Raw genomic sequence first — 21,201 nt, forward strand, 5'->3', positions numbered from 1 at the left:
AATGAAGAGAAGCACAACATGAGGCTTGAAATCTTTTAATCTCAATAATGACACTGCACCTTAGCTTTGTGGCCAGTCTCTATATATTCAGTTGATTATCAGGTCTCTCTCTCTCGGTTTCGGTCAACAGATGCTGGCCTACTGCGGTAGGCCAGTGTGCTACGTTGGTAGCTGACTCTGTGATATTCCTGTGATCATTTAATGACACAGAATCCTACTCCTGTGATACAACTAACTTTCGTGGATATTAAGTAAAACAAAATTTTATTGCCATATTACAATGAATAATAATATCATAATAAACATAGTTAAACTTGAACATCCAATAATAAACTCATGAAAATTAGATATGCTATGTAAAATACTCTTTTTACTATATATTAACGGGTGATACTCGTAAAATATTTGTTTCAACTCGGCGCGCGTCTTGGTAGGTTATAAACGTACAAACTGTATACTACTATTAGCTTATTAGGTTTTTGTGTTAATTTGTATTAATTTGAGTGTTAACGTATTTGGGATTTATTTTTCTAAAGTAAAGTAAAGTAAAATGTATGACATCACATCATTACACATGTCTACAAAATATCATCCCACTATGTGAAAAAGTATATAATAAATATTTCCCCACCAACATTAATTATTCATCAAATAATTAATGTTGGTGGGGAAATATTGGTGGTTAATCAAGTGCTGGAGCTGGCTACACATGTCTATGCCGGGAGCTGGATTGCATGAGATGCAGAAGCTCTGAATTGCAGAATAAGATTTTGCATCAAGAAGATTCCCAAGCAAACTGTACAAGCCGCTTTAGTGGCTGTAAGAAAGAGATTACTCTGTGCCTACCGCAAGAGGCTTCTGAGTGCTTGCCATAGGCAATTTTTGTTCAAAATTGTCCAAATTTTAACACTGTTTCATTGATTTTGACCACAAACGAATTGATCGACCTGATAAAAGGATTTGAAAAAAGCTCAATTTTTTTGTCATCACCCGTTAATCATTAATCTAATCTCTACCATATTCTTAAATTTCATTTCTGTTTACAGCTAATAAGATGAAATGAGCACTGATGTACATTCAGGGTGGAAAATCCCTTGGCAAGCCCAGTATTAACAGTAATGTTTCCAGTCCCTTAGTTCTGCAACCATTGAGGAGAAGAAAGAGCTATGCCACTGATCTCACCATCAAGAAACAGAGGTCTTTTAAGCAATCGCTTTTAGAAGTTGAAGAACCAAGGTAAAAAACATCAAGTTAAGTTTTGTTGCAGATGAAAGGTCAATTGAGAATATACTATGTATCTAGCTAAATATGACCTTATTTTAGTCTCTTTAAACAAAGGTATAATTAACACGATTAATGCTTGCTTTTTCTTAATTATAGAATGCAAGAGTGATTTGTACCACATTAAACCAAACATCTTGAAAAAGTTGTTTGAACAAATTTTGCAACCCAACTGTCTTTATTTAAAAAAGCAAAATATAACAGCTGGTATTCAAATTTTAATTATAGGCTCTCTTATTTATAAGTCCCCTGGCTTCTCATTATTAATTTTCCCTTAGTTTTTTTCACGTCATAGTCCTTTTTCTTTCTCTCTCTTCCTTTACTCGAAATCGATCAAATTGTCAACAGAAGCTTTAAAAAACCCCCATCTCTGATTAATCACGATAATTAGAATTTCAATTCAAAGAATTTTCAGACAAACTCTCTCCGAGACGAACCTAGTATCCGCATCTTTGAACAGGGAGTTGACGTCCACATTGCTACAGAATGATACTATCAATCAGAATGGCAGACAGATACTATCTCCCATCTTACCACCCTACCTCAAGGATAACCTCGGCATAAGGTTTGTTGTTTAAATCTTGTTTCTGTTTGTGAGGAGGTGATGCACTGTTGTGACACGTGACATGTTATCATGAAACGTGGGCAACTTTTATGGGGCAATCATTTATTTGTCCTCTTTTAATATAAATAGTGAGTGACTATGTGCATCGCCTCCTTCGTAATAGCAACATGTATTGGTATATAAGAATAATATACCAGTGCAAATATCAGTGGTCTCTAAGAGTATCTGTATGTGACTTTTTGTTCATCCATCAAACTATGTTCGATGCCTAGCACAGGTGCAGTTTGCAACTTAACTGGTACGAATACTTACGGAATCATTGGTTGTGTCCTTAGCCATTTTCTAGAAATTGTTTAGTTCGAGGATATTTCCGTGGATTAAATTTAGTTATCAGCTGAAATTGAATGACAGAAAGCATAGTATTAAAAGTGATTAACAGTTCAGCGTATCCCAAACAATTAAAGTAACACATGCTGCCCTGATTAACTCGATTAAAGGGACCTCTGTCCTCCCGGTTCACTTTCAACAAACCTGTGTTTTGCAGTGTTCTCACTATTTGACCAATCAGAGAGCTGTATTCTAGCCACGTGACAAAAACTAACCACTCTTAGTCTAAGACTAAACAAATCCACTCATTGGTAGACTTTGTCTCAGTTTGGCAATTTATCGGTCTGACCCGAACCGTAACAAACGTATTCAATCAGCACTGCCATCTGCCTCCCGTCACTTAGTAACGGGTCTCTTTTAACGGGTATAATTTAACCTACATGTGAGCATGCGGCCCCCACAACAAGTGCCACATATATATGCTCGATAACACTTATTTGATTATCTGCTGACGTCACAGGGGTACTATATAGGCCCCCCTGTTGGGAGGTAGGGTTAAATTACCACTTATTGTTTTGATATAGTTCAAATTTATAGAACTCCGTTAAGTACTACAACGTTAACTTGAAAATGTCACGTAAATTAGTGTTAATGGAATGCCTAATATGTCTGCTTGGTTGGTTGGCGTGTCGGTTAATTGTTGTGTGTAAATATGGCCCCCTGTACTGGTCAAGTTATGTCAGGAATCTTTGAAGTTTTAAGCGTTGCGTAACATGTATTGAATTCTTTGTTTAACGTAATAACCGTTACTTCTGACACTCTGACAGCTGGTTTGGCATTGTAGATTTATGCAGGTGCTAAATCGGAAGATGGTAATTAAATATTCGTTATCCTGGTTTCATACTGTGAACTTGTGAATGTTAGATAAGGTTTGATACTTGTACTTGATAATTTCTCTGATATCATGTTTCTAATTCCAGCCAACTTCCTTTCTTTATCCGCATAGCCATAGCTTCTAAGTATTCGGGTGGTATTTTTAGACGCGCATTTAAAATTCTTTATTCTTGAGTAAAATCATGAGTTTTATCAGTTTTGTACCAGCCAACAGATTGCTCATATTTGACTTCTGTACTTGCTTGTTTCACGTGAGGTTGGTACCAAGTATGTGATAAAGTTATAGGCTATCACATAAAGATAGAGATAAGCCTACTCTTGGGTTCACATGATTGTATTTGTTGTGAACTGTTTTTAAAGCTTATTGAACCCAAGCACATACCGCTAGTTAATGAACGAAATACGAAGGATCCATAGTCGGTATAGACCATTTTAGAACCCATATCTAAATATAACTCTTTATGGTAAGATTTAATAATTGATAGGATCTCTATGTTTCAGTCTGAGTGACTGAACTGTATATCTTGTTGTAGTCTAATTTGAAGAACTACATATTATCTTGTTTAATGACATAACAATTAACCATGTTATTAGGGGTCATTTAGTGGTACTTTGTTGACGTTCACTGACTGTGTCTGCAGTTAAACTGTTAAATACTCACTCTAATCCTCTTCATTTATTTACTAGTTTTATTTACTTCTAAGGCAAAGAAAACGGCCAAACCAAAGATTTTTTGCCATTGAGATATCTACTTTCAATGGCTATCTACTGGTTTTTCAGCTAGATAATAACCGGTAAGTATTGTGTCAGTGTTAAACATAAACAATGCCAGATCATATAACTTTCGGGAGTCGTTATTATATTGACAGTGCAGGTTGTTTCGTTGAGATTTTTAACCTTGATACATCTTGTCCTGTTTTTATTAATTGTCAAATTTGGTACTTGAACAAAATAACTTTTTAAATTCAGGTTATAATGCCTCTCTTCTGATATACTCTGCTTAAGTTCTTCGGTTGTCCTAGGGACTGGGTTAGTCTAGACCTTACTATTGAGATTTTGACCTAGTGTTCTTTACCAGGGTACAATTAGTTTCCAACTTCTTTAGTTTTTCCAGGACATTTAATTGTCCTATCATCAAGTTTACTGAATTTATTGTCCTTCTTCTGTAACAGACGCCTCGCACTTGTCGTACTGCTGGCCGCTGAACCACAAATCCAATACGTGATTTACAATATCGAATTTTCTTTCTTTAGTGAACCCCATTTTTTTCAAAATTCGACTTTTTGGAAGCCACCGGCTATTTAACGGCTATAAAATTGCTATTGATTCGTTAATCGTTAGTTGTAATCTGCAATATGTTTGGTTAAGTTACATTGACTTTGAAGAAAACTACTGAAATCTAAATGTCTAAGTTGGTAAAATTGTCTTTATTTCATCTGTCAATAGTTGGAACAACAACAACAACAAGCGGGACTATAATCGGAAAGTTTACAATTATCAAGTCATTTATCTTGTCTAAGTTTACATAAATACATATATCTTATCCAGCCCTGCCCCTTAGTTACCCCTGGTGACAGTACTAGACATTATGATCTTTTACTTTTTATGGGGTTGTAAGTTCAGAGATAAAATTAATGTTGTCAACTTACCTCTCGAGCCTACATATCTTTACCCTAAATTTTATGTGAATCTTGTTTCCGATATCGTAGTTCACCAACAAACTAGGACTCCCGCCCACCGGTGCTCGCGGTGTAGCTATGCCCATATTTTGTCCATTTTTGGTCCAATCATGCCAAATCACCTCAACATGACCAAAACCCAGATTTGTTTTTATCTTACTTCATTATAGCTAGTGTTCTCCTGAACTTGTATACAAGTGTTTATCAGAATTAGACAACAAAACAAATTCATTAAGTAATTAGTTCTTTTTTCTTTTTATGTAGGATTTAGTTACTCATCCTGTCTCTCAAACCAAGTCTTAATCCAAGTAAGTTACAATGATCGAAGATAGTTTCAGGAAAGTTCAAACGAGGTCAGATTAGTTCAAATAAGTTCACTCCAGTTCAGGTCAATTCAGGTACGCGTTCAAATAAGTTCAACTCGAGATAACTTAAGATGGCACCAGGTTATCCTAAAGAAAAGTAATATAGGTAATAAGTATAACTTATTTTATATTTAATAAGAACAGTTACACTTAGTACACACCCAAGTGAGACAGGTACATACGTCAAATACAATGTAACGGTTGATTGATTAAAAGTACATATATATTCTTTCAAACCTGCATATCCAACATGCAATAACCATTAGTTCTTATTGTGAACTAAACATTGAAAATCGTGCTTATCCACCAGTCATGGTCAAGGAGAAAAAGGGATAGCCAATCAAGATTGGGGAGGGAGTCACGGGGCATTTAAGCTGGTTTAAGAGCATATCAAGTAAATGTAAAACTCAACGTCCGTGTGGTTCTCTATCGTTCTAGTTTGTTAGATTAGTTTTCTGTCTCTCCCTTGTGATATTACGTACAGTCGTAGAGTCAAACTTATCCCTTATCAAGTTGAGCAACAATCTTTGGAAAAATACTCTGATTGACTGTGCCCGGTAAATAAAATTTACCTTCCCTTAGAAGCCTGGTTAACCGAACTTTTACTTTATGTAAGATGTAACGAAATTTCAGTCCAGTCAAGTTTTCTAAGGTAAGAATCGTCCGGCTAAATAATTAGGTTCCTTTATCTTGAACCCCAGAACCCTGCCAACTTTTGGATTATGCGCTAAGTAAAATATTCAGTAAATCCACCTTGATTTAGCACGAATGGTTTCAATTGTATCGATCAAATGCAGCTGTGCGTCTACCCCGCACACAATACAGCAGTAGGTAAGTCACCCCCTACCAAGCATACCTCAGTTCCTTGTCAAATCAATAATTAATATCCAAATATACGCACTGAATTTTTAATTTCCGATACAAAACGCCACTGAAGTTCAATTAAACACCGACATAAATGTCAAAGAATACTCTGTGAGTCTGCCAAGTATTATGTACATCCAGGTCATTTTCCTGAATATCACGTCTGTTGATTAATCAGCAGCAGCCTTGAAAGCTCAGCATCAGTAGTGTCCATTCTCTCTTGTCTGCGTTATCACCGCAGTATTTTGTGTAGTCTGTACCTCTCAACATCAGACTGAGAAGAATGAATTTAGGATTATAAAATTATACTTAATCCTCGCTGCTACATGCCTCCATTTCACGTTGTGTTGGTGTCTCCTGGGATCAGCACAAATTGAGACTGCGCATCTTAGTTCGTTGCTTAATTTGATATTTCTGTACAAAACGTTTGCATTTTCCGAAGGCTGGCTGGTCGGGACAATTTATTTTGTCTAAGAAATGTTTCAGTCCAACGCTTGATTTTAACTAGATCTCCATTGTTGACACATCTTATAGTGTGCTCAGATTCCATGGAGAAGAGAATGATTCAAGACATCTCGACCAAAGTGGAGAGTCTAGATTACATGTGAGTACAGCTATGTAAGATTAAGTAGGGTGTTTCTCAGGGTGATTTTCCTATGAAGATCTTTCTATTTTCAGTTATATCTGAAGTAAAATAGTAAAATGGAACTATTGTCAAGGATGCTCGTTTTGAAGAATTGAGCATTCTGGGCACATTCAGAATTTGGAAGATCTATATCTCATACCTAATTTTGGCTGAAACTTTTATCCAATAAAAATCAACTGACTAGATTAGTATCGGTGATGATACGATATCATAAAGATTTGTATGATATATTCTAGTAATAAATAGCTGCAATCCAGTCTAAATATATATATACGTACAGCCTCAACATGGCCGCGGCCCTCTCAACATGACCGGCTCTCTCAACATGGCCTTTAACACGCCAAGATCGTGCTCGAGCGTGATGTCCACCGCATCAGTTCAAGCTCTAATCATCCAAATAAAGTTCAAATAACGTGCCATTACTATGTACACATGCTTCTTAGTAGTACAGTAAAAACCAAGGTGGACTTATTGGAGTATTGTCGGCAGATTGTAGCAAGGATACTGCTATATATCGTGTTGCTGTGTAGTGTGTATAGTCTCTCCGTGCTGTTGATTAGGTAGGATATTTTGTTTTTTAGTTGATATAGATTATAAACGCTGTTGTATCTTTTAGCAGGATTTTTGTGCAGTTTATCTTAAGGTTGCAGGTTGTTACTTATCTGAAGGTTGCAGGTTGTTACTTATCTGAAGGTTGCAGGTTGTTAGTTATCTGAAGGTTGCAGGTTGTTAGTTATCTGAAGGTTGCAGGTTATTACTTATCTGAAGGTTGCAGGTTGTTAGTTATCTGAAGGTTGCAGGTTGTTACTTATCTGAAGGTTGCAGGTTGTTAGTTATCTGAAGGTTGCAGGTTGTTACTTATCTGAAGGTTGCAGGTTGTTACTTATCTGAAGGTTGCAGGTTGTTACTTATCTAAAGGTTGCATGTTGTTACCTATCTGAAGGTTGCAGGTTATTAGTTATCTGAAGGTTGCAGGTTGTTACTTATCTGAAGGTTGCAGGTTGTTAGTTATCTGAAGGTTGCAGGTTGTTAGTTATCTGAAGGTTGCAGGTTGTTACTTATCTGACGGTTGCAGGTTGTTACTTATCTGAAGGTTGCAGGTTGTTACTTATCTAAAGGTTGCATGTTGTTACCTATCTGAAGGTTGCAGGTTATTAGTTATCTGAAGGTTGCAGGTTGTTACTTATCTGAAGGTTGCAGGTTGTTAGTTATCTGAAGGTTGCAGGTTGTTACTTATCTGACGGTTGCAGGTTGTTACTTATCTGAAGGTTGCAGGTTGTTACTTATCTGAACTCTGAAGGTTGCAGGTTGTTAATAATCTGAAGGTTGCAGGTTGTTACTTATCTGAACCGTTGGTTAAGTAATGGTATTTGTAGAGGTCCATACCTGTAGTCAGTAGTGGTGTTTGCTTTATAGGTATCTGTAGAGTCGTAGACTGTAGAATTGTTCTGTGAAGGTATTTGTTATGATATCTTGATTGTTTTGCTTACGTCAATCCTTTTGATTTTTAACAAATTCTTTTATATTTTTAAACAGTATCTGGTGCCTTGTCTGAGCGAATCATCTAGTTTATAGGTGGCTAATAATCAATAGCTGGCCGAGTTTGGGGGATTAAACAGCAACTATTAAACCTTTCCTAACAGTCTTAAGGAAACCAATACTTAACTGAGGTTTAAAATTGATTGTCAGAAGAAAAAAACTTACTTAAAACACAGCCTGACTCAATTATCCAGTATTAAGGCGTGACGAGTCCCGTCCTCTAGTCAAGTAGTACAGACAATATGTCACCACGTTATATTTGAAGCATGACCTGCTCTCCGCGACATGTAGTCATGGTAAGCAAGAAGCACAGCCCTAAGATACAGACTATTGTTATACGCTGAGGACGTTATCTCATTCTTATAAACTTCATGTGTGACATGTGACATGTGACATGTGATCTGCACTCTAGAGGTGATATCATTTAACCGTCCTGGTGTCTTTAGTCACTCCACCTTTCTGTTGCGGGGAAGGTTTAGTAAAGTGCTGTTTTCAGGGGAATGTTCACATTGTTGTTTTTTTGTTTCTGTTTGTTAAGTACTCAATACGTCTTTATTTTAGTATGAAGTAGGTACAATGGCTATTAGAGGGTTGTTAGTGTCTCATTAGTGTCTCATTAGTGTCTCATTAGTGTCTAATTAGTGTCTCATTAGTGTCTCATTAGTGTCCCAGTGTTTATCGAGCTGTTATTGTGTTCCAGGCTACAGTCATGTTGGTAACGAGTCTACCATAGTTATCTTTTGTATCACAACTTGATATTGTTTACTTTTAAATCTAGCTTCCAAATTTGTGTCCTTTCCTTTTTTCTAGCTCTCAGCTTAACTATTAGCAATTTGGTCAAGTCCTAAGACCACCAATGTTCGTTTATTGTTCTGAATCTGCCTCAGATTCTGTGAGCTTTTGTGATCAACACAAGATATTTGTCAATATATCCCCCACAATGTCCCCCACAATATCCCCACAATATCCCCACAATATCCCCCACAATATCCCCCACAGTATCCCCCACAATATCCCCCACAATATCCCCCACAATATCCCCCACAATATCACCCACAATTTAATGTCCCCACAATATCCCCCACAATATTCCCCACAATCCCCGACTTTACAGCTTCGACATGACGTCAGGGTTGTCAGTAATAGGAACACAGTTATGTGAGCCAGACAGAAGAGGATTGATCAGTGGTCCAGGGCTGAGACTAAAATCTGGTTATGCTCCAACTCCTAATAAAGAGTAAGGTTAAATGGTGAAAATTCCAGGCTTATTGTCATGTGATTCCATGCTATGTGTCACGTGATTTTGACATATATCCCGGATGAATAATCCCTTGTGGCTACATGCTGATTACTGCCTCCAGTTATGTTTGATCTTGTGAAATGATTGCTGATGTAATGTTGAGCTACATACATTTGCAAATTGTATTGACGAATTTTTGACATTTTTGACATTTTTCTCCATCCTTTCTTGAATGTTCGGACAAAAAGAATTGGACCAAAATTGGGCAAATATGAACTTGCCGTAAACCTGCAGAAAGTTATTAAAAGATTGATGAGTGCATAAGTTGCTTTCGATTGATTTCTACGACGATATCATTTTTGGTCGATCAAGCATCAATAGTTTTTTCGTTCTCATTATAAATTTAACTAATAATAATTTAATATTCTTAAATCAAAAGTATTACAACAATTGCAAAAGTTTTATGATGATATGATATTTTTCTAGCTCTCTTTTTCCATGTTTTTGCCTCACAGGAGATATTTTGGTCTTTTCTACTGAATATAACTGTAATACATTGATGTAAAGTTTATTTGAATTTTGAAATAAATAAAATGACCGGCAGCCAATTGTATTTCATAAAATATTTTAACTTTCTTTTAAAGAATTTTACAAATCAATTATTCCACTCGCAAATCACACTGAACTAGCTCCAGCAACTTATTGATTATTTTTAAAGCACGAAATCACAAAGTTAAAAACTGCGACAAATAGAGCTAGAGTTCGAGTAATTAGCCTCCTTTATTAATGAACGTTTGCGGAATCAAGCAAAGTTCATCAAAGTGCAGTCCATAAAGTGCAGATAAATAATCCAGTGCCATCCAACTACATTTCCATCAATAACAGTATTCTAATATTGGAGATCTGAAATAAAACTTCATGTCTTTTTCACCTAAATTAGAATCATATATTTTGCTATTTTCACCGGAGATGGTGTTGCATGTTACACAAATTATACGATTTATCAGATGATTAAACTGAAATTAGAAAGTTAGATATATCAATGAATTGTAATTATTTATCAATATCTGTTCTTGTTCATAACATACATCACATGATAGCTCTGGCTGGAACATAATTTTTTCCTTTTCACCCTTTTGAAAAAAGGCAATAGTGAAAGGTTACGAATGGAGGTTTTTGCAGAAAAACGTGGATTTTGGAGATTGCCGTAGGTGGGTCTGAATATGTCGTCAGTCCTTCCTTACTTCCGTTAGTAACCATGTCAACGGAAAAGCCGCGCGCATGCGAGAGGATTGCTTGCGGAGATGTGATGTATAGATAGCCTGTGATCTATGAATGCGCGGCGCAACTGTGTTTTAATGTAAACGATGTAATGTATAATATTAGGTTATAAGCCCAATTTGTACGTGGCACGCGTAGTGTATTGATGTGTACACGAGTATAGTTTACCTTTGCTTACAATTTAAGTTATTTGCTTTACAAGTTAAGTTCTTTGGCAATTGAACTGAATTTCAAGTGTTTCCTGTACTTAATGCATAATTTATCAATATTATTATCATGAAGATTGAAGTGAGCTGATTGGAGCTTATACTTAAATTTATAGTAAATGTGAAATGGAAATCTAGCGTCCGCCAAAACGAAACAACGGGCGCAATTCTTGTTAGTTTCAGGGTCGTGAAATCGGCACTCGCTGTTTATTCGAGGAACGTCAGCTATAATGAGGACAACTCTTAAAATACTGTTAATTGTTTCAGGCGGATTAGTGTAAGCAAGACGAAGATATCTCCTCCGTTCATTCAGACAGCTAGTGGTATGATATCCTCCAGCAGAGTATCCTTTCAGGTAAATAGTGTATTTTTTATTGAAGTAGATAGTATCATCTATTAATGATGTAAATAATTTGTTTTTAATTTGAAATAATATGTGAAATATGTGAAATTAAATAAAGAAGAATATTTGTACGCCACCCATATCAACAATCTTTGACCAATCTTTGAGTAGAAACTAGAAACATTCCACTGATTACAGTGCTATGTGGTTATGTGGCTGGCAGATTGTTATTGATATTCAAATATTATATTTATGTACTTATGTCTTATTATCGTTTGCTAACCCGTTGTTTGTACTTATTATCTATATATTCTGGATTTAGCGATCTGTGATATATGCAACATTATTCAGGATTTAGTGATCTGCGTACTGCACTGTTTACAACATCTCATGGGTAATAGAGGTAAAGTCCAAGCACCAAATGATGATTTGAGTGTCAAGCAGATCTGCTACGAAATAGCTTTCAACGTTCTCAAATGTGAGTTTAAATCGTTTGCTACCGCCATATTTTCTATAGCTGTGCAGCTATGCTGCCCAAAATCTGGTGAAAACTAATTTATTCTATCTTTTAAAGCTGTGGACTGTAGAGAAACATTGCAACGTCTTATAACTCTGCAGTCTAACACTCTTTATAACCTCATCCCTAGATCTTTGCGAGATGTTCTAATGCTATTATATTATATATATTATATACAGCCACTTTTTAAACGAAATCTTTTTATTATGATGTAAACAAAAAAAGAAGCGATTGATTTTCTTTCCGTTGAGGGTAATTAAAGATATAAATATAACGATGTAAATAAAACAACGCTATTATAGATAGCAAAGAAAATTTCTAACACATTAAATAAAATCTGAACGGATCATTCCACAGAAACCCAACCCATCCAAGGATGGAATATAAGCTCCCCAGGAGTCATCCTATCATCCTCATCAACAATCAGCAGATCACACAAGAACTCCCGACTCTCCACATCAAGCCGACAGTTAATAAACTTCAGATGTTCGTGTTCTGCCACTTCCTGTTTCGTCGAGAACGGACACCCGCCATTCAGGAGGACATAAGCTAAACACCCAATACTCCAAGTCATGGCAGGGAGGGCTGAATAGGATCCAAACTTGAAGCACTCTGGTGGGAGGAAGACTTCAGTTCCTTGATAGTGAGAATAGGGGGTATCAGGGATGATGGAGGCTGAACCAAAGTCTATCAATTTAATCTGGCGAGTAGTGGGATTATAAAGAATATTCTCGTTCTTAAGGTCTCTGTGGTCTATTCCGAGTGATATAAGATAGGAGCAGGCGTCAAGGAGCTGTGTCAGCACTTCCCTAGCATCCTCCACCGTCAGAGATCCGTTCTGAGAGATGTAGTCACATAGGTCTAGGTCTACATAGTCAGGTATATACTCCATCACAATGATCCACGAGTTCCTCTCGAAGTATATCTCGTAGTTTTTTATTAGGTTAGGGTGGTCCAGCGACTCCGTCAAGAGGATTTCGTCAGGTATCATAGCTGATCTGTCTTCACACCAGGTCTTCCTCTTGCAATTATTGTCGTGTATTATCTTAGCAGCGTGGAGGGTTCCATCGAAGATACGCTCGACCAGCCACACAGTTCCAAATCCGCCTTTTCCAAGAACTTTGATGAATTGGTAGGTTTTCATGAAAGTTATAGGGTAAGTTTTAGTACAGTTCATCGTTGAACAGAGGAGTAGGAGAAGTTGAAGAAGTGAAATGTTCGATGGAGAACTAGCAGACAGATGTAGTATTTATAGTTGACTTGACAATGGTAAGTTTGAACACCTATCTATTTCTCAGATCAGATTTCAAACCTTATTCACTGACTGGATCACATGCTCACTGACTAGATCACATGTTCACTGACTGTATCACATGCTCACTGGCTGGAGCACGTGTGTTGATTAGATGGTTGTGTGATTGGATACCACAAATATTTACAAACTTTATAATACCATTAAGCCAAGGTAGGATCAGGTGATCAACATTCAACATGCGACCTATCCCACAGAGAACAGTATGGTCTGTTGATTGGTTCTGCTCAATCGTTATAGCACTATCAAATCTGAGGAAATGTTGACCAGAGCTACAATAATATGTTATGCAGTCCTCAATTTAACTGTAATAAGATTCTGCAGTGTAAAATATGACAAAAGACGGCTAAACATATTTAAATTAAAGCGGAGTTATTTTAAATAGAGAATACGCACTTAAACAATAACATTTGCAAGTTGTGACAGTTCTCAAGGAAAATCTGTTAAAAATATCTCAACCTACAAAATCTTATTGGATTTTGTAATCTACTAATGGGCTAATTTATCATTTACGAAAAAAGTGGGCACGACTTATGCTTCGGTAACTTTAGATTGCTAATTGAAAGCTAACCATTCAATCAGTTAATTATCTAATATGTCTCCAGATCGCACAGTGATAGTGGACGTTCTGAACGAATCCCATTTCTACGCTACATTCCCTAAACTACAAGATATTCATCAGCTGGTTACCATCCTCACCTTCATCCAGTATATTATTGAGCAGCCTTTACCTAAAGACAACGTCTATCACAACGAGATAAGGTGGGATATAGAATTTAGATGAAATAATTAGAGATAATTAGAGATAATTAGAGATAATTAGAGATAATTAAAGATCTTCAAGTTAATTGGATGGTTGGAGTCTTTCACGAAATCTGAGAAATAAGCTTATGAATGCTAGTACGTACGTCTGACGTCACCAACAATTCTAATTTGATCAAACTGTTTTTATACTCATTTTCACTCTCTGTCCGAAGACATTCACTTCTCAGCTGACATAAATCAACTGATATTAAAAATACCTCAAATATTTCGGCTGATATTAAAAATACATCAAATATTTCAGGACGATCCTAAGGGCTCTGTTTATGCACAAGATTCACATTGACGCCTCATTTGCACGATCACGTATCAAGGTGAGGAAGGCCCAGAAAACCGACACCTCTATTACTGCCTAGACTTTAAACGCAGTTACCCTGGCACCCTTTAATTCTGGGAACTCCTGCGTGACTGTTTAGTCCTAGCCTGAGCTGCGTGACTGTTTAATCCCGTGACTGTTATTCAGTGTTTTAGTGTTGGGTTCGAACCGGATAAGCTAGGACAAGAAGTAATTAAACTAGGAGTGGAAATATTTTGGAATAAGTAGCTGCAGTCTGATCCATGGCTGCGGAACGGTGATTATCACAGAATTACCATAACGACAAATTTGTAAATAAAATTCAGGTCATACTGCGATTATGTAAAAACTAGTATACCATAACGTCCTTTTAAAGAATTATCCTTGTGTTTCAGCTAAATGCTGCTACTGTAATACACTTATTACCTGAAGAAGACAGGGAAGAGTATGAGAAAAGTACACAGATAGATGAAAATGCGCCTCCTTATTATTCAAGAATCAACAGAGTTAAGGCAAGTCGGTATAGTCATGTGATTTTTAGAAACTCCATAAAAAAGTAAATAATGTGTGTTGTATACCAGATTGAAAAATTGTGATCCATGTTGTATCGTGAAAATATGTGATGAAATGAACATCTATTTAAATCTTGAGAAACTGGCTGTTAAAATAGGACGAATATCAGACTATTTTTATAACTATTCTTAACATATTTTCTATCATTCGTTTTACTTATTAATTAACAGCGACATTCCTCAGAATTCTGCAGATGACGTCATAGGATCACTTCAACAGCACTTCAAGTATTATCCCTCAACTCCTGACAACATCACTCTTAATAAAAACCCCGGATTTTTCAGGTATTATACTGAACTAAGACCTGACTAGGTTGCATACCGAAGATTCTTCAACAATGTTAAGCCGGAAAAATTGCATGCATCAAACAACTTACTTTATTTTGGCATCTGCAGATTCTGCATGTACAATGTAATGATATGTTATATGTGTTTTGTTATGTAATAACCATTTACATTCCACTATTCAACAGGGATAACGAGTTTAAAGATCTCCTGGTATTTTCCCACACCCTACGGGAGGAGGTATGCACAGAATGTATTATCAACATTTAAATAATCAAGATATCTCCAGCAGAACGTCTTAATAGAACGGAAATTATTTTTCCCAATTTTCTGAAAACCATCACATTCCAAGGTTTTAGTTTTGATTGGACCTCCAATTAACCATTTCAGTTGACTTCATTGGCGATTGTTAAAGAATCATCGCTGGTACTACAAGAACGTGTACTGTCGTACGTCATATCATCTTTACAAGGACTGATAATTCGTGGATACGATATCATTCAGACTCATGCTGGATCAGGTACTACAAGCTGTGCATTTGTTAAATTTCATATACCTGAGAACTTGTCCCAAAACTAATTTTTGACCTAATTTATTCGAGTAAGATTCACCGTGAGATGTCAGTGAGTCAGTGAACAATGAACATATCTTACAACGCCACAATGGTAGCTTGGTTACAGGGTGATTCCTTAAATCGTCTCTAGCTCTCTGTAGTCTATTTTTTGTACAGTCACTAAGCTGTCTTTACAAAACTCGGTCTAGTTTTGAATTGGTGATCCTAATTTCCCTTAATACTTTAGAGAGCCAAATTCACATAATTTGGGTGGGAAACGGTAAATCGTTTTTGGGAAATGGTATTGTTTTTGTACGGATATGAATATTTGTAAGCCTAGTTTACGACAACTTCTCATTGTTTAACAGGCTTATCTTCAACAGTTTCACCTCAAGGACTAATTGATTAAAATTGATGATCATTCTCTTCTTTAATTAAGTTACTGCTTTACTTCAATAAGCCTTCAAATATCAGGCAATTGATAATTTGACTCTAAGTTCAAAGAGTTGGCTTGCAGCCAATTGATGCGACACTTATATTGGTATTTTATTGGTATTTTTGACGCGTGGCATCCATGCGTGTGGTATGCTGTGCTAAAATTTAAATCATACAACAGGTCTACGGAAATTATTAAGTTATAAATGAGGTGTTATTATTGTCAAATAATTATGTAATTACAACAATTAATTAATTAATCCCCAGGTTCCCTATCCAGCTACCTAGCCTCAGTGGTTGATGGTAACAAGTGTAAATTACGAGTCTGTGGCTGTAGTCCTGGAGACATTCCTCATTTACAGAGGAATGTTTCCAGACAAGGGATTAGAAGTAAGTTATTTAAAAATCTTAACACATATCTATTAAGTTTATTAAGTTTATTATTATTTACTGTACAGTTTTATAGTTTTCTGTGAAACCAAATATGATTTTGTTAAACATGTCTTCTCCTTTTTAATTATCCACCTTATTTCTTTAAATTCTAAACGTGATTGATTTACTGGAGTTGATAAGGAGAAATAAACAGAAGAACGTGTTAAATCCTGACAAGGTCTTAATAGTTAATACTATTATAAATTTGAATCATGTTAGTCAACCGCCTATTTCTAGTTGTTAAATATCCTGGCCCCACCTCTCTGACCACATTGACCTGTCAATAAACGTCACCATGATTCGTTACCATGACAACTGTCCACTCACCTGGTAGTAATAAAGCACACACTATTCACGACACTGCTCTCTGCACTTGTTTAATTACATGTACGGTGTATATGAAGCTGTCTCTACAGAGCGGGCTGTTATAAACTGCCTGGAGTAAAGGTAGTGGCTCACACTCTGTTGATATCTCTTTAGGGAGTTTTCAGGTATCCCAACCTTACTTAGTTGAGTGTGTCCCACAACCAAGCACCATGCCTAGAAGTCCGGCGTTATGTATTATAATGATCCTGACCTAAGTGGCAAGCAGCTATATATCAACAACAACAAAAAAAGGAAAAAAAAAAGGTGGAGTTAAGGTGTAAAGGTGGAACTGATAGTGGCCGGTATATTAAATAAATTATCAACCTGGCGAAGTGATAGGAAATACAGACTTAGTTAAGTAGTTAATTTGGATTGAAATGTAAAATTTGGAATAGAGAGAAAATAAGTTACTTAGTCATAATAATCTATTTAGAGTTAACTTATGAGGATGTTTACAGTGTAGTGCGAATATACTACTAATATAAGATAATCATTAATTCATGTGCATATTAACCTCAAACTACCCCATTTACCACAAACTACATAACTCATTTTCCTCAAACTACCCTATTTGCCTTAAGGGGGCAGAGGGGGTCTTTATGAAATTTCTCTCGAAATTGATTTTATAGTTGTTTCTGATAGAAGGGAGTGATATCTGTCTGCTGCTTTTAGTCCCATGGAAAAATATTGTTCCTAGCCGAAGTTATTGCCAGTCATAGGTCAGCGCTCATGTGTAATTGTATTGCGCGAGCGATTTTCAATCGCGCGCCCTGAAAATCGAGTCTAAAAATCTATCTTCTCCTACATTTTTTGAGCAATCACCTTGAAACTTTCAGGATACGTTTTAAGGACCATTTAGAAACTTCTGGTCGATCAGAATTTTGAGATAGGCCTTAGAAAATTTTTTATTTAATTTTGAAAATCCTGGACCTGGAAAAATCGTCAAAAAACGAGGTCCAAGATTTTCAAAATTAAACCCCCCCCTGCCCCCCCTATCTCATTTACCTCAAACTATCTCATTTACCTCACTTTACCTCGTTTACCTCACTTGTAACGAACCCCTCTCTCAGATACTGAGTTACTGTCAGCCCCATTCCTGAGCTATCAAATTCCTGAGAAACCAGCTGTTCAGGCTATAGTGTGTACTCCTCCTAATACTATGAGTGCTATTAGGGAGCCTTTTAGATATGCGCTCTATGAGGGAGGTGAGTTATCAATTAATTAATTAGATAATTAAATAGTTAATATCAGTTAAACGAATTGATTAAAATTAATTAGGAACCTTTGTTTTAGCAAATATTTTTTGGCTATTCAATTTGTTTGTGGAACGGTTAAGGTACAGGTTTAGGTTTGGGTTAAATCCTCAGTAAACCAACACACTACAAACTAGTAAGTTTTCTAGTCAGAGAGTTGTTTGTAGTTTATTCTACAGAATTCATAGATGAACATAACTGTGTCTCTGATAGAGTGAAAGGTCATCCCTCAAGATGGACACTGATTAATTAATTTATACACTAAGTAAGTACACTGGTGTGGGTGGCACCATGTGAGCGGCACTGCTTGCTTGCTTTATGAGCAGGTTTCATCTACAAATGTTTCTTCAGTACTGAGTATTCAAGTTTCTGGGGGATCATCGCCATTTGTAATTTATCACAGAAATTTTATGACCGGGAGTGGTAGAAACTTTGGCGGTTTTTATGTTTTCGCTAATTATTCGAGATTCCCCGAAACATGGTTGTCGAAAATGGAAATGTTCCCCCAGCCTCCTTTCAATATCAGACCTGAAATTAGGCGCCATAACACGACAGCAAGTACGTGTGTCTGAGAAATGTGTCCAACAATGTTCACTCGTGTGAAGGTGTTTTAATAAGTGTGTGTGTGTGTGTGTGTGTGTGTGTGTGAAATTCGTTATGATTTTAAAGAAGGGAGACGACACACAGATTCACAGCTAGATTGCTCGAGGTGATAATTGTAAAGTTTTAGTTGCTAGGTTATGCAATAATTTGATATACCAATTTGCACTCAGCATAATTTGGATGTTAAGAAAATTCCATTGAAAGAATTATGGATTGGGCATGATAATCTGCATATGTGAAAATAATATCAATGTCAGCATCGTTAAGATTGCAGGAAGACTTTTGAAGTAATACTGTGTTGCGTTTCGTTCTTAGCTTATGTTATAGCATAGGCGAATCTGCAAAGAGATCTGCTTAATTATTGTGGGTGCTCAGGAGCCTTTATTTATCAGTAAATTAATGAGGGAGTGGGTTAAAATATTTCGTAATATGTCGTAGAGGGCAGCTATATAATCTTGCTATAATAGGAGTTTTAAGTTTATAAAATTTCCTAGTAAAATACTGGATGTAATTGTGGTCTGTGAAAACAAGTCATATTGTTGTTCTCACATGCCAAATTTACCAGTAATTCATTGGTTATGAGCTGTATTGTTTTAGAATAGAGCAAATGCTTCTTGTGTATGGTCAAATATTTATATATTTTTAAGCTGGATATTGGTCGGGAGGTGCAGTGGCTCCACTGACCTAGCTTAGTGAAATATTTATTATTCAGATTACAGCGTGGCTGGGGAAAAAGTCAACAAAAATCAGACTTCGCTGAGGCAGTATGTCGTTCATCAAACAAAAACTCTGAGGCAGGCGCTTTCATGTAAGTTTTCAGAAATTTCAGTCGCACATTGAAAGTTTATTTTTTGTTGCGCGGGAAAACATTTGTATATAAAAGTTAAAGCGTTTTATAACTTACTGTAGCAGAAATCAACAGCGCAGCGCGCGTGATTTCAACGCGCATTGCTTGAAATGAGTTTCACAGACCCACATTTCGCCGATTTTAGTTTTTCCGTTTCAACTGGTTGAGCTGATATGAGTTCCTTTGACCTTTTCAAATCATCAATACCGACAATAAAAGGTATCCTTCATTCCAGATCCAAAAGTAACGACTGTTATTTACTTTACCCTATCATCAAACTTCCAAGAAAATGAGGGTGTCGTTAGGAACTGTTTGGAGGAGTTCAACGAAAAATGCGAAAATCCAGCTCACAGGTTTGATCTGTAGCAAAACTTAGAAAATTGCAGCTAACCGTTTGTCTGTTTGACATATTTTAAAACTTTCCAGTACAAACATCAACATGATCTTAATCAAGTTTACCCCTCAGATTTAACCCTATACCTGTGTTACCAACGGTGCGACATAATGTGCTCAGTGACCCGACAGCAGAAAAACCCTCTCCAAAAGAGTTCTATAAATTCATCGAGCCGGATGCTGGATATGCGGGTGGCTTTCTCACTGTTCTTTACAGGAAGGTAATGTGGCACTTTTTCAATCTCCTGGTACGGTTGCAAACCATTATCTGACTACAAAACTACTCTACTAAAAAGCTCAACATGTTATGATTTATTTTAAATTAATTTCCGTTTTCAGATGCCCGAAGACCCCAAACCATCGCACAACCACACAGAGGAATCAGCTTCAACCACATCCATCAGAGCGAACAACCCTAGCATAACACTCAATTCCAGAGAATCAATCTCGCAAACGTCACTGCAAACCACAAACATCAAGCGGAAGAAAAAGGGACACGCTAAAGTTATTTCCATGGGAATGGGGGACGACAATATGGTGTTACTAACAGGTGACCTTAGCAAGCTGGCTCTTGTTGAGAAACAGCCTTCTATTCAATCGTTTAAAAAAGAGTTTATTCAGAGCTATGAGATGATCATGGGTCCTGGAAGTAGAGCTAAGATGACGAAGATGAAACACGTGAAACCCAAGAAAGAGCCCGAACCAGTTCTTCCTAAAGTCAGCGCTGTTATTACTAAAGCGATGGAAAGTCGGAAAAGGGAGAAATTCAAGCCTACACCCATTTATAAACAAATAATAGAGCATCCCCATCCGTTCAAGTAGAATGATAGTGTATCTGCGCCCGCCGTGGGCTGTCGTAGATTCATCCTACAGTATCAACGATCGGTGTTCAGCTTTGATTGAAATTTGTGTCAGTGTATTTGATATTTGTGAATGGACCGATCGAGAATAGATTTTAAAATGATTAATCATAAATCTTTAACAATCTAGTTGGTGTTTCGATCACAGAAATGGTTTCTATAATTAAAGGGTTAATACATTGTAAATACATACGTACATAAGTAACATTTTCTGAAAGGCTGTTTAACTTGCTATTCAAACATGTGTATCGAGTAAGATCCATTACACATGTTATGCCTAATCACTTAATGAAATAGCCACTGCGGTCATATTAAGAAGTTTAGAATATCTGGTTGGGATGGCAACGTGACCAAATATGGTCAGTGCGCGCGTTGAACTGAAGACCTATTAATACAACTCTGTTTTAGCGCCCTACGTAAATCAAC

General features: G+C 36.6%; 2 protein-coding genes across 3 annotated transcripts; one reads left to right on the forward strand and one right to left on the reverse strand.

Moving 5' to 3' along the window:
* Positions 1-1,044: 1,044 nt before the first annotated feature.
* On the forward strand, positions 1,045-20,992 carry LOC134821725 (uncharacterized). 2 transcript variants are annotated; one of them, XM_063832467.1, is made up of 17 exons: positions 1,045-1,236; positions 1,697-1,846; positions 9,275-9,397; positions 11,155-11,242; positions 11,582-11,708; positions 13,665-13,821; positions 14,126-14,195; positions 14,572-14,688; positions 14,933-15,033; positions 15,222-15,273; positions 15,424-15,553; positions 16,289-16,411; positions 17,890-18,024; positions 19,388-19,483; positions 19,758-19,875; positions 19,989-20,136; positions 20,255-20,992. In XM_063832467.1, exons 1-17 carry the CDS (start codon positions 1,070-1,072, stop codon positions 20,735-20,737), a joined length of 2,385 nt encoding a protein of 794 aa, XP_063688537.1. In that variant the 5' UTR covers positions 1,045-1,069; the 3' UTR covers positions 20,738-20,992. The 2 variants fall into 2 exon arrangements, with proteins under 2 accessions (XP_063688537.1, XP_063688538.1); XM_063832468.1 differs by lacking the exon at positions 9,275-9,397.
* LOC134821726 (serine/threonine-protein kinase pim-2-like) lies at positions 11,998-12,995 on the reverse strand. The gene has a single exon (XM_063832469.1). It carries the CDS (start codon positions 12,922-12,924, stop codon positions 12,094-12,096), a length of 831 nt encoding a protein of 276 aa, XP_063688539.1. The 5' UTR covers positions 12,925-12,995; the 3' UTR covers positions 11,998-12,093.
* Positions 20,993-21,201: the final 209 nt, after the last annotated feature.

Source organism: Bolinopsis microptera, chromosome 10 (genome assembly GCF_026151205.1).
Source record: "Bolinopsis microptera isolate Bmic1 chromosome 10, MBARI_Bmic_1.0, whole genome shotgun sequence".
NCBI classification, from domain to species: domain Eukaryota; kingdom Metazoa; phylum Ctenophora; class Tentaculata; order Lobata; family Bolinopsidae; genus Bolinopsis; species Bolinopsis microptera.